General features: G+C 36.3%; 1 protein-coding gene across 1 annotated transcript in view; it reads left to right on the top strand.

The window, feature by feature from the left end:
• LOC5565610 overlaps window positions 1-14,811 on the top strand; it is a gene marked incomplete in the record, with an annotated part of 686,619 nt that overhangs the window by 433,933 nt on the left and 237,875 nt on the right. The window contains 1 exon segment of the mRNA XM_021838090.1: window positions 6,087-6,720. Within this exon segment, the coding sequence (XP_021693782.1) occupies window positions 6,087-6,720 (634 nt within the window).

The following is a 14,811-nucleotide window of genomic DNA, read 5'->3' on the forward strand; positions in this document are numbered from 1 at the left end:
CATATTTATATAAAATTTTCAAATAAAAAAAGAAAAATAGGCCCTTTTCAAGTATATTTCGTGTTTCTCCATTCCAGAAAAAAAAAATTTGGTTGAGCGAATCGTAGTTAAATCGTTTATCGTTTGATCAAAACATTTATGCTTAAGTATTGAAAAAAGAGTGCACGGTAAAAAATATAAACGATATTTTCAAATTACAATTTGAAGCTAATAGTTCTTAAAAAACCGCAACATTGATGTTTTTAATTTTTGGATATATTTTGCGGTTGTTGTAGGTATCGTTTAGGACTATTTGGAAAAAAAATATGCACGGTAAAAAATAATGACAGATTTTTTTAATAAAAATAATTAAAATCGATTTTCTATGAAAATGCATCTGTGATTTTTATTATTTTTTTACATGTTTTAGGGGACAACTTATGTGATTTATTGCAAGAATTATGGACAAAAAAGTTATAATTTTATAAAATATTACAAATTTTGAAAAAAATCGAAATAGAGGAAAACAATATTTTTTTATGTGTTTATTTGATAGTACAGAAAAAATACTAAATTTTTAGTAAATTTTTTCTAGGCTGCATCAATTTCGAGATATACTTATACTTATATAAAATTTTCAAAAAAAAAAAGAAAAATAGGCCCTGTTCAAACATATTTCGTGTTTCTCCTTTCCGGAAAATTTTATTTTGATTTCTACAACACAAACCAAGTCAGGTCAAGTACACAACACTGAAGACGGCTTTACAGTTGAGGTTGAAATACGCGTATTTGTCGAAGGATACAATAGTAGAATTAAAAAGAACAGTACTACTCATCTTTTTGTATATTTACAGGCATTCTAATAAACAGGCTCCACAAGGGTTTTCATCACTTTTGCCTGTGTTAGTAGGTATGATGAACACACACGTTTTTTCCATACCCATACATTTGGACATGGTAAATGAATAAAAGAAAAACGATGCTTTTTTTAAACGTACTTCATGGGTACAAAAATAATGCGCTATGTTGTCAAGTTTTATCACTGTAGTTGAAAAAATGCGGTACAAACACTTCGTGGTGTGAAGTACCTATGTAGTATATAAGGTAAGTCTGAAACCGTGAGAGCATTAGTGTTGTATCAACAGTGATTGTTCAGTGATTGTGGGTGACGTTTATTTGCCTGTGAAATTGACGTGCTACGAAAGAGGATACAGCATTATATTGTAGATTAAGGAGGCGTTTTACAGAGGTATTTATTTTTGTTGTGCGTGAAGCTATAAGATAGATATTTTTCATATTTAAAATTATATAGTTATTTTTCTGTACTCAAGAAAACGCACCAAAAATATCGTTTTACATAAATTCGTTTTATTTACTTGTTTTAATTATGAATCGTGGTTTATGGCCAATCAGCCGAGTGGAAGTTTAACAACTACCGAAAAGCTAAACATTACATATAATTTGCAATTGGATTAGATGGACAAATTGATGTGAAGATTTTGCGAAAAAGTTACACGTCTTCTCAGTGAGAATCGAACTCACGACTCCCCGATCTCTAGTTGGGGCGCGTTAACCACTACGCCATGAGAGGACTCATGAACGCAGAAGTTAACCTGAATTCGATTTCAGCTCAATAATCACGTGGTCCTCTTTCGCAAAGTGCACCTCTTTCGGAAGAATTAGATGCCCATCCAAACACAACGCTTTCTATATATATCCAATGCCTAGCCCGAGAGCGCATTGTTTTTTAGGTATAGGAATAGCACGCTCTCGGGCTAGGTATTGGATATATATAGAAAGCGTTGTGTTTGGATGGGCATCTAATTCTTCCGAAAGAGGTGCACTTTGCGAAAGAGGACCACGTGATTATTGAGCTGAAATCGAATTCAGGTTAACTTCTGCGTTCATGAGTCCTCTCATGGCGTAGTGGTTAACGCGCCCCAACTAGAGATCGGGGAGTCGTGAGTTCGATTCTCACTGAGAAGACGTGTAACTTTTTCGCAAAATCTTCACATCAATTTGTCCATCTAATCCAATTGCAAATTATATGTAATGTTTAGCTTTTCGGTAGTCGTTTTATTTATTTTTTTAAATAATTTATTTTTTATCCATAAATTTTCCGTTTTGAGGCATTGTGCAAGAAATTACTGCAAAACATATCCAAAAATTAAAAACTTCAATTTTGCGGTTTTTAAGAACAATGAACTTCAAATTTTCATTTGAAAATTTCGTTTATATATTTTTTACCGTGCATACTTTTTTAAATACTTTAGTATATAGGTTTTGATCTAACAATAAACAATTCAGCTACGATTCACTCAATCAAAATAAAATATTTCTGGAATGGAGAAACACGAAATATGTTTAAAAAGGGCCTATTTTATTCTCTTTTATTTGAAAATTTTATATAAATATGAGTATATCTCGAAATTGATGCAACCTAGAACAAATTTACCGAAGTACTTTTCGATTTCAATTTTTCTGTACTTTCAAATAATCACATAAAAAATTATTGTTTTCCTCTATTTCGATTTGTTTTCAAAATCTGTAATTTTTTAGAAAAGCATAACATTTTTGTCCATGATTCTTCCATTTTGAAACATTCTGCAATAAATCACATAAGTTGTCCCCTAAAACATATCCAAAGATATAATAAATCAAAACTGCGTTTCTGGAGAAAATCGATTTTAAAATTTTGTTTTTGAAATAAAAAATAATCTGTAACTTTTTTTACCGTGCAATTTTTCTCAATATAGTCCCAAGCAATACGTACAACTTTGTAGAAGATCTCAAATCGATCGGACAAACCGTTTTCGAGTTACAGTTTTTTAAAGATTTGCTATACATTTTTCGATACACCCTTCTCAAAAATAAGGCGAGGTTCAAAATGGTGGTCTGAAGGTGCAAAATGGCATTTTTGGTCATAAAGAATCTGTATGTAAATTTTCAGGCGATTCAAAATATACAAAAAAAAAAAATTAAAAAAAAAAATTCGTCATGTTCGGTGGAATTGCTCTTTAGTGATCTATTCCTTATGGTCAAATTTGCTGATACACAATCTTTTTACTACCAGCAAAAAAGTAAAGTAATAATATGTATAAAAAAAAGCAAAATCTTGAGTTTTAACCGCATTCTTGGGTACCATATTTACTCTTTATGGTCGTTTTATTGAAAAATCCCATACTTTTAAAATTATATACGCATGTTTATCGATCTAGAGCAAACTGTAAGCGTTTTTCTCAAAATATTTTGATAGGTAGTCTCAGAATAACACATTCTGAAAATAATACATGCAAAATAAATTTGATTTAATTCAAGCAGTGTTCCCAATCTTGATGATTGACATTGTGCTTTGAGTGGTCTTCTGAAAATAAATTATTTGGTTTTCTATTGTGCTTAAAATATGACGTGGGGACTAAATCAGCAACTCTATGGAGGCGTAAGTAATTTTTATTATAAATACTGTATTATTACTTCCGTCTGGACGTACTTTAAACCTTAAAATTCTACTCATATCAGTTCCATTTAAATTTAAGATATTTTTCTTTACAAAAAATTGATAAAAAATGATTTTATGATATCTGCAAAATTGCTTCTCCAAAAATAACTTGATATTTTTTAGCAAGCTTCTAATTGATGATGCTTTCTAAGTACAACCATTTTTTGAAAATAAAAAATATAAATTGTCGAAATGTCCTGCCGAGCCTTGGCTCTCTTATAACGCGGATTCCTATAACGCCCCCCCATTTTTGTGCCTAATAGGCGACATGACTGTACCATTGTATCAGTGTTGCCAGCATAAACAATGATTGTGTTTCGCTTTCCCGAACGCAATGTGTAACAAAAAATGCGTACTTAAATTTTGCTCAAGATTCGTCTTAAATAATGTCCATTTCTCCGACATAATTTTGAACCTTTAATGAAATATTGGATTACAGTTTAAGAGTATTCGTATCTTTTTCTATTCCGATCAAATTTAATGATTTTGATTTTGTTTTATACAATCAATACAATCAACATTTTTGCTTCAGCCGACTGTATGGCTGTTGCATTCTTCAACTCTTATCGACATTTGATATCGTTATTTTTAAATTTTGATAATATCAGCGTATAACAGCATAAATGGTTCTTTTGATAACAATAGGGTCCTAAAGCCCTGTCCCAATTTTAGTGCCAAACGCTTAAGTTTAGGCTAAAAACACATGTTTACTCAATTTTCTAATGTTTTTCGTTGATTTAAGCCCAAAAAACATTATTTTAGATTTTGTCACATCCTTTGGTTTAAACTCAAATTTTGGGTGTATTTTGTTTTCCGTGTCCCTTCCGAAATGTCAGATAGGAACAACCCCAGTGGTCGAACTAAAACCCCTGTGGTGTTTTTGTCGACTAAGCGAACGTCAAACATGATCAAAAGTGTCAAGGTTCATTTATGGACCAAATTTTCAAATTAAAGTTTAAACATGATATAGCCATTATTTGAGCGGGAAAAATTGCTAAAGTAGTTACAGTAACATGCTCTTTCATGTTATTAAATAAAAACAAGTTTTCATTAAAAATTTTAGGACCCAATTGAGCAGTGTGGTCATATATTATCAGAATATGAAAATTTAAATAGCCATTTTGGAAATTTTTCAATCCATGCTTTAGCTTTACCGAATATCTCAGATCAGTAATTCAATTTTTCAGTGTTCCATTTGTCAAAACCATAATTATAATTCTAAAATTTTTTACGATCGATTCTCTTTACGACCCCCTCAATAACGGTCGTAAAAAGAGGTAAGTCACCTGAATTGTTTTAAGTTAAGCATTATCAACGATTTGAATTTTTTCAATCTCTCAAATACTTTTGAATTGAACTCTCAACTGTTACTTTTTCATGATCTATCATAAAAGCTGCTTACTACTGAGTTCCAGACAATTGGATGGACCAACCCAAATTTTAAAATTATGACCCCTATCACCTCAGTGGTTTATCCTACTAGTCCTGCACGATTTTATGATGGATTTTGTCAAGATTTTTTTTGGAAGCTCTTTGACGTATTTTTGTGAAGATACAATGTAGATTTTTGGCTTCGAATGATATAGCAGAATTCTTGCATTGACGAGTTATTATATACACATATTGGTTTCAAGAACACTCATTTCCAGGGGTCGTGGCTACGAAAATATTGGGTACCACTGCCATAGATTATTGAAATTGGTTTGAGAGAAAAATAACGGTTATCGTTTCACAGTATTTTTTTCAGATTAGTAATTTTGGTCGAATGTTACCACAGAAAAATGGACAAAACAATTTTGAATGTTTTAAGGAGTGACCCCAAACTTTTGTACAAATTACTCATGTAAATATTGCAAATGCTTTGAATTTAGTAACAAATTACTTTTACTGAAGTAAAAACTTTCCATAATGTTTCATCCGTTGAATCTATTGCATGCTCCTGTGAAGCGAGCAACAAAATCAGCGAGCAAAAAAACATCTTAAAAATGCAATGTCAAATCAAAGTCATGTTCATATTTACAAACTGATTTTTGGACGCTGCAAAAATGATAACATTTGTCATAAAAGATTGCATGAAATCAATAATTTTTGAATTTATCGGATCAGGTGTCCGGTACTGGGGAATCTCCCATCGAGCTAATGTAAGACACTAATTTGAATCTCTGTTTTGTATTAGGCATGTTTTAATTGAAATATAGGGTACATGCTGAAAAATGCTGCCGACACACAAAATATTTCGGCGCACAGGTCTAATTCCATCCACTGCACAACACAGTCCCGATGCCTTGCGTATTCCGGGCACTCAGGTACACCCCGGAATGGGCTCCTCAAAAGAAATAAAAGGAGTCCAATAATTTTCCATTTTCCAGATTGCATTACTTGACATTCATTGGAATGTGGAGGGATGGGGAAAAGATTGTAGAAAGAACCGTAGTGGAGGGTCGAATGCTTTTAGATTTTAGTCAGGCTGGAGAGGGTGGCTCTCATTGAAACTCGCAATCCATGCAATGATTGCAATTACTTTACCGCTCGCTGTTCATTCAGAAGCCCTTTCAATTCGATTTTCATCTGAGTACGTTTTCCGGATTTTTTCCTTTCTCCCTCACAGATGCAGGAAAGCCGAGGGAATCCTACGCTGCCGTTGGATTTGGAAGTTCCCTACAACGACGACTACAGTCTGACGCGAAACCACGACTACAAGAGCCGGATCATTACCCGGACCAGTCTGACGAACGGCGGCAGCGGCCAAACCGTGAACAAGAACATCAACACCAACCTCTTCCATCCGCCGACGACGGTGAACAACCGGAAGAACCACTTCCTCATCAACACCTACAATCCGAACGGGGATCCTAACCAGCGGATCATCACCCGGACCCGGAACGTGATTGGAAACGTGTACGATCGGAACGGAAATCAGTCCAACTCGAACCCGAACCGGGAAACGCACGTGGAGATCATCACCAAGAATGGGTCCACCAAGAAGAACATCATCGGGAACAACTACGACCCGGATGTGCTCATCACCGGAACCAACGGGAACAATCTGAACCTGAATGTGCGCAACGAGCTGAACGAGCAGAAGCAGTCCTTTGCCAACTCGCTGTACGATCGGAAGAGTACGTGCATGTTGTATCTGCAGGCGGATCACACGTTCTTCCAGAAGATGGGCTCGGACGAAGCGAGTATTGAGGCCATCACGAGGCACGTTCAGCGGGCGAATATCATCTACCGAAAGACCGGTGAGTACCAACAAGATTTGTTATAGACGCAAATGCTGGATGAAATGTCCTTTATTCTTTTCATAAAACATCTGAAGGAAGGCATATTTCTATCAATACATTTTTTAAGTTGAAAATAATAACGATTTAGTGATCTTCAGCTCCCTTCTAGAAGGTTGGAAAGCTTCCTTCCAGAAGCTTGGAAAGCTTCCTTCCAGAAGCTTGGAAAGCTTCCTTCCAGAAGCTTGGAAAGCTTCCTTCCAGAAGCTTGGAAAGCTTCCTTCCAGAAGCTTGGAAAGCTTCCTTCCAGAAGCTTGGAAAGCTTCCTTCCAGAAGCTTGGAAAGCTTCCTTCCAGAAGTTTGGAAAGCTTCCTTCCAGAATCTTGGAAAGCTTCCTCCCAGAGGCATGGAAAGCTTCTTCCAGAAGCTTGGTAAGCTTTCTTCCAGAAGCTGGAAAGCTTTTTTCCAGAATCAGCTTTCTTCCAGAAGCTTAGAAAGCTTCCTTCCAGACGCTTGGAAAGCTTCCTTCCAGAAGCTGGAAAGTTTCCTTCCAGAATCTTGGAAAGGTTCCTTCCAGAATCTTGGAAAGGTTCCTTCCAGAAGCTTCGAAAGCTTCCTTCCAGAAGCTTCGAAAGCTTCCTTCCAGAAGCTTCGAAAGCTTCCTTCCAGAAGCTTCGAAAGCTTCCTTCCAGAAGCTTGGAAATCCTCCTTCCAGAAGCTTCGAAAGCTTCCTCTCAGAAGCTTGGAAAGCTTCCTCTCAGAAGCTTGGAAAGCTTCCTCCCAGAAGCTTGGAAAGCTTCCTTCCAGAAGCTTCGAAAGCTTCCTTCCAGAAGCTTCGAAAGTCCTTTTGCAATCTTTGAGAATGTTATGCAGAAGTTCCGTTACTCTGTTTTAAATGTTTAGAGAGCTTGTTTCCCTTTACAAGATTCTTAAACAAGGATTTCAATTACTCACGTCATCCTGAGGAATCAAAATTTCATCTGACAAGGGAAGGTCACGATGGTGTTACACGGGGTTTTCAACCGGACCATTTTTGTTAGATTCTACATGCCGAAATAAGAAAAACCCCAAAGCCTTTCGGGTGATGGACCAGTGGTGTAGCCAGGAGGGGCTCTGAAAGGGGCAATTTTGTACGTATATTATATTATAAAGCTAATTGGAAATTTGACAAAATTATTTTTTTAGTATCTATTGTGATGGCAGAGAACAGAATTGACATTAATGTATGTTTGAAAAGTATTTTCCATGCCATAGGCGCAATCGGGATGGGTTTAGTATTTGTATACTATTCCAATAAAGCCAAATATGTTTTGGTGTCCATAGTCCATGTTAGTTACGCCAATGGCATGGAAAATACATTTTAAACATACATTAATGTCAATTCTGTTCTCTGCCATCACAATAGATACTAAAAAAATATTTTTGTCAAATTGCCAATTAGCTTAATAATATAATATACGTACAAAATTGCCCCTTTCAGAGCTCCTCCTGGCTACACCACTGGTCCATCACCCGAAAGGCTTTGGGGTTTTTCATATTTTGACATGTAGAATCTAACAAAAATAGTCCGGTTGAAAACCCCGTGTAACACCATCGTGACCTTCCCTTGTGAGCATCCACCTTTAAACTGTACAGCTTAATTCCGAAGGACAATTGTTTCGCTCACCGAAGCCTGAACTGAGTTAATTAAAGCAAACATTTGCCAACGTTCCTGACCCAGAATAGCAAACTCAAATGAACGATGCAAAAATTAGTGCTCGAGGCCAGAGAATCACTAAAACTCGGCACCCAAAACTAGAACTGTCCTAATGAACTGAACAAGAGTGAGCAAGAGAAAGAGTGCAACACCGAAAAGCACTTTTGCCTGATGACCAACATTCTGCGGGGGGTGACATTCATGATGGAGTTGTTGGAGCCACATAATTCAACCCCCGACTTTCAACCGACGTATTCGGTTATGTGGAATTCCCTGTTTTATGGATGCAAACGTCACACGTCACTTCAGTCGAAGATTTCACTCTAAAGTAAATTACAAAGTTGAGTACCATTTTTCGCACGCACACGAGCACCGGAAAAAGCAGTCGCTTTGAAGCGAGATGTTGCTCTGAAAGTGGATGATGACGATTTTCTCGCCTCACCGGAGAATAACCAAGCCGAGGAGTGTTTCGAGTTTCGTTATCGCTCTTCCAGTGCTAGAGCTCAGACGTTCGAAGGATGGGAACGACACATGTGGAGATATCTCTGCTGCTCGGGCAAACCGAAGCAAGTTTTGAACAATCCTCGCAAGCGAGGGAGAACGGGATCCAACGAGATAAAAGGATTTCTTTCTTCGCCGAGGGATGATTTTGGTTCAACTCTCGATGCAGAAACAGGAGGGAAAGCCTGGAGGAAAATACAAAGCGAATTTCAATTCCCGAGAAGATCCTGAGTGTTTGTTGTTCGGGCTGATAACATCAATCGCGTCGTTTACTGGAGTTTTCTTTTGAATTGTGTCTTCTCGGTGGATTTTTGTAATAGATTTTTTGAAAATGCTGTTAATTCAAGAGTGTTCGATAAAACCGTATAAAGTGTAGTATATAAAATCTGTGCTCGCTATCTATGTTAGGTTTATTTTATACTTTTTATTTTATACTAGTGGACACGGCATGTTTCGTCTTGCCATCAAATAGGCGGTTGAAAAAATTACATGAAAATTATCATACAAAAATTATCGTTCTCAAGCCATTTCGTGACATACAAACACCATTATATTTTTATTAATATACAGATAGGTAGATAGATAGATAGATAGATAGATAGATAGATAGATAGATAAATAGATAGATAGATAGATAAATAGAAGATTACGAAACATGGAACAAAAGCTTACCAACAAGATTCTGAAAGAGTAGTATTTTAAGCTACTGGAGCACCATTTCCCAAACTTTCCAAACAAGCTTCTGAAATTGAAGCTATTGAAATTTTTAGATATGAAACACTCCTAGCTCAATGGAAGAAAGCTTTCCTAGATTCTGTAAAGGAAGCTCGGGATTCGTGTTCATTGGCAATATTTAACGTACTCCTAGCATCATTAATTGAATCTCTGAGTAATTGCGATTGGATCAGGATATATTATTCAATTTTCTGAAAGAAAGCTTTACAAGCTACAACTTTTGTGTTCATGAATTATGTTGATAAAAAGCTGTTTTAGTTTTTGTCAGAAACTTCTAGCTTCCCAGATTTTGAAATAAAGCCTTCTATGCTTGTTGAAGAACTCTCCAAAAGCTTCTGAAAGATTTATTCAAACTTTCAGCCAGAAAGAAGCTATCAAATCTTTCGACAAGCAACTTTCTGTGTTATCATTTGAGAAAGACATTTTTTTCAATTTTATTTTACGAATTACATACTACAAACAACGCATTGCTTTGAATAAAGGTAGCATTTACTACAAAGCTACTGGTAGTTAGCTCACGCTTTGCGATTGTTGAAATGAATGGAATAAGTTATAATAAATATCATGGGAAAACGATGCCAGCTTTGATATTTCGAAAGGTATTTTGAGGTTTCCATAGAAATTTTGATGTTCCGAAAAGAATTTTGAGATTCCGGTAAGGAATTTTGAATTTATTTTAGAGATCTGGTATTCTTTCTGACGTTAAGTTCCAACTGGCACAGAGCTTAATTCTCAGCTTAGTGTTCTTATGATTACTTACACAGTTGTTAACTGAGAGCTTTCAATATCAATTGACCATTTTGCATGTGAATATCGTGTGGCAGATACTAAGATACTCATTACGATAATGATGTTATTTCTTAGGAATTTTCGGATGTCGGATAGATTCCAGCTAATTATAAAGTAATTCTTCTTTGGAATTCTAGAATACGTATAGTAATTCTGGGTTTCCGATAGGCATTCTAGATTTGTTATAACAATTCTGGGATTCTTTTGGGAATATTGTAAATCCGGTATTTGATCCATTAATCTTTTGAAATTATTCGGGTATCTTCAAAACGGTATTTCTGTAAGAATCTCTGAGATTTCAGTGAGATTCCTGCAAACTCTGGTCCGAATCTTTGGAATCTTGTAAACTTTAGATCCCTTTGATTTCCAGTTCCGCTGGGATTTCAGAGGAAATCTTCAATTATAGTATAAACCTGTGAATGTCCGAATGTGAAAATGTAAGAGAAAATCCTTAATTCAACCACTATTGTGAGAATTTATTTAATTTTTAAGAATTCCAGGGCTACTGCCAGGAAGCCTACCGAAATATCGAGAATACCACAGAAATACTTAGAATTCCATGTCCATCATCGTAGTTCAATATGCTGTTTTTTTTTAATTCACAGAGGAAGCTCAAAATTCTACATGCAAAATAATTCGTTCTGAAAATCGTCAACATCCAGTCATGTTATCTGGAACCAGTCAGATTTTCGTTTACGAATATACACCATGAATAAAAATCACGAGCTTGTGATTTTTATTCCGCTTCACATACGTAACGCCTCGGTAACGGGACGGTGCCAAGAACTAAAATCATACATATATGAACTTTGATCCGGTTTTTGTGACGCTCAGTTTATCAATAGGTAGGCACCTAGTTCATGGATACAAAATTTCGAATCATGGAATAAGGATGTATCGCGGGAACAAGAACAAAGTTCGTGGTCTGCGATAGTCTACCTACATAATCCATCCGTTTTTCTTTCAGGGATATGCAAATTGGTCCTGTATAATTATTCTTTGATTCCAAAGTTTAATTACGGTCGTACTTATCAGGCAATGGGTGATCATCTTGGAAAGAGTAATTATTTAAGGAATCAATCGCTATTAATGGTATCCTGGAGGTATAATCACTATTTGCCGCAGCTATGACTTCTCCAACCGAAATACCGCTCACGGAAAGTAAATACTTGTAGACACGATCTGGTTACACTTAGACCGCAAACTTGATACTCTTCCAGCAACCTTAACAGCAGCAACAGCACCATAAATTGGCAAATATTTAGACAAATATGCGCCTACACAAAAATCAATCTCCTGCAATTCATGCTTTGGTCCCACTCGTTGCACCTTTGTTGACATCTGAATATGTTCTCCAGCGTTACTAAAATTGACAGCACGCATGACTGGTGTTCACGTTATTAGCAATAAAATCCTGATTTTGAGAATTTTGTTCTTTATAACTGGAACAACATTCTGTGAGTTGTCGATATCGTGATTTCATTTCTTGTTCAGCTGAGAAGCGTTACCAGATGAATAGCGTGCGTGAACGGTGTTCTTGTTATTGTGATCGTTTTCCTAAAGACTACAAGCAGGGATAGGGTGCGACTCACAACTCTTTCGGTGCAGCACGCGCTGCCGGGAGACAGCACGTTCAATTTGAAAGAGACGTGCTAGTGCAATATGAATTGTGTTGCACCCATTCTTTTTTGTGTGCTAAAACTCCCATGTGCCGTTGATGAGAATCTCTCTGAGCATTAGGCAAGGCTCTCTCAAATAACATCACTTTGCTTTGGTGACGGAGTACGGATGGACGACACTCTCAAACGAACCACAAACGTTTGTTTACTTCATAAATCCTAGATGATTTCGATGATTTCGCCTCACACATAGGGTAGATGTACCAATAGTGGAGGTACTAAGCACGATTAAACTTCATTTAACCGCTTGAATTCGAGCAGCGCAATTAAGGCTAAGTAGCCCGTCATTCGTTTTGGCAGCAATGATGCCTTTTAGCTTGCAATTTCAAAGTGATAAAACTCAGTCTTGCAAGTTTATATTAACTTGAAAAAGTATCACTGCACGCGATGACGTGCATAAAGTGTGCTGATACTTTTTCAGCTATTTCAGAGCAAAACCAGCTGATTTTCTTTGATTCAAAATCGTGAGATGAATTAGCAACAATCATCAACGACGCGTATAAATTTCACTGACGGCCTACTTCGTCCTAATGAACATATTAATGTTATAACGGGGAGAAACGACCATTGACTTTATGAGAAAAATTCTTTCATCGCAGTAACCAACGGCGTATCAATGAAAAATAGTACCTCCACTTTTGATACACTGTTCCTTTAGTTGCGGTATATTATTAATTTGCTTTCCTATAGTTGCGATATCCGTTGTTTTCTTATGGGATCCTCCACTATAGGAACCCTTTACCGCAACTATTGGTACAAGTAAGAAAACTTTCAGCAATTTAAGTGATATTTCACCAACTTTCAAGTAATTCGAACGCTGTTTTCAACTATTTAGTGTATCAACGTAGATGGGCAGTGTCGATTCTGTGGTTAATGCAACAAAATCAGTGAAAATGGCGTTACCATAACTATAGGAACACCCGCAACTAATGGATTACTTACTCTACTTGGATAATTTCGACGACTTCGGAATACTTCTCGTGTTGACCAGGAGTTTTGACAATTTCCTGAACAAACGGGGGGGTGTCCTTAAGATGGTACAGCTCATACAAAATTTGAAAAATATTCATACAAAATGTTATGATGCTTGGGTGGGTGTCAAAAATGGCCATTTACGGCGTTATGAAATTTGTGAATCCAGCTTTTTACGCTGGTTTGCTATAAACTTGAATCACCCCTTTTTGACATGTTTTGGCAACACTATAATTTTTTATGGTTGGATCTAAGCAAGCATCTCGAAGTTGAAAATGTTTCATGTTGACAAAGTGATGTCAGAAATTTGCGTCTTGATTTTGGAAAATGTGTATCGATACTGTATTTTCTTATTTTATACAAATGTTCTGATTATTTTAGGATGGCAGGCAGAATAATTGGTTTGGAATAATGCTTGAGAAAAAACATCATTAGGGTGCAGAGCTACTTGGGTACTTTCTACTTTCAATTTTGTGGAGTTGGAATAGATGTGGAAACAATTTCGCCATAGCTGAATTGAGCTTCTACTGGAAAAAAATGTGAATCAATAAATTGACTTTTTAAGAACAAAATAGCCCTAGGGACGATTCCCGACTGTGTATAGTTGGTGCGCTTAGAGAACATGAGAAAATGATGTCCATCCTTCAGTGAAGGAGGGAGGTTTATGAAAATGTTGCATGTATTACAGATGGGAGTGATGAGGGATTCTAGAATTCGTAAAAACGATGGACGTCATGGAAAGATTGAACCTTAGTAAGTCGTACCGATAGAACATACAAACACCTATAATCTACGCTCAATACTTTAATTTTCGTTCCACAAATGTTGGACGTTATTTTTGAACAAGCTCTTGGTCCGGCAGGCTGCAGACGAGCACGGTTAAACCAAAATGCTTGATGTTCATTAACGTCGTAGACCTCGGCAAGAAAAAATATATGAACATCTCGTACCACCTCTTCTTTTGTAAAGAAATTGAAAGGAATATGATTTTTGGGCAGCTAAGTTTTTCTAGCCTTGATCGAAAGCACAGAACATTCGAGCCAACAAATGTTATAAACGATGAAATTATATGTTCAATTGAATTTCTTTAAGTTTCGTTTAAAATTGCATTGATTCGGTTTCGCAACTCTTCCCAAACGAATATCTGTGATCCTATGGTACCTAAAACGGTGAAACAAGAAGAAAATTAATGATTATTATCTGAGTGAGACTCGCGAAGAGGAAAAATATCAACGTCATATGCAGCCCAGATTCCCCTCTCACGAAACGTCAAATGCAGCCCACCGTTTTTATGGCTGAAAAAGTGAAAAGTATTGTGTTCAAAGTAAATTGTTATTAAAAACCTCAGTCAGCGGACCAGTTTTTACCAAAGTTGCTGATACATCTAAGCAGAAGATTAATTATTTCTAATGTCTGTTACGTTTGCTGGCATGAAATTTCACTCAAACGGCTATTTATGATTCGATGTGATGCAAACTCAATCATTTTTTGCTGAGAGGTTCATGTGAGGGTTTGAACGGCTTGCGCATAATTGGTATAAACACAAAGGGAAATTAGAAAAAAACTCAGCAATCACAGAAAAAGAAGACCGTCTTCGCGAGTCTCGTCTCAGATTATTATATGGGAGCTAATTTCGAAATTCAGAAAAAGTAATGATAGCCGATAATGAAAACAGTGAAAATTTTTGACAGTTATATAAAATCACTGCCTACTAAGATTAAACCATAAAATCTGCAGGCA

Source organism: Aedes aegypti, chromosome 1, assembly GCF_002204515.2.
Source record: "Aedes aegypti strain LVP_AGWG chromosome 1, AaegL5.0 Primary Assembly, whole genome shotgun sequence".
Taxonomy (NCBI): domain Eukaryota; kingdom Metazoa; phylum Arthropoda; class Insecta; order Diptera; family Culicidae; genus Aedes; species Aedes aegypti.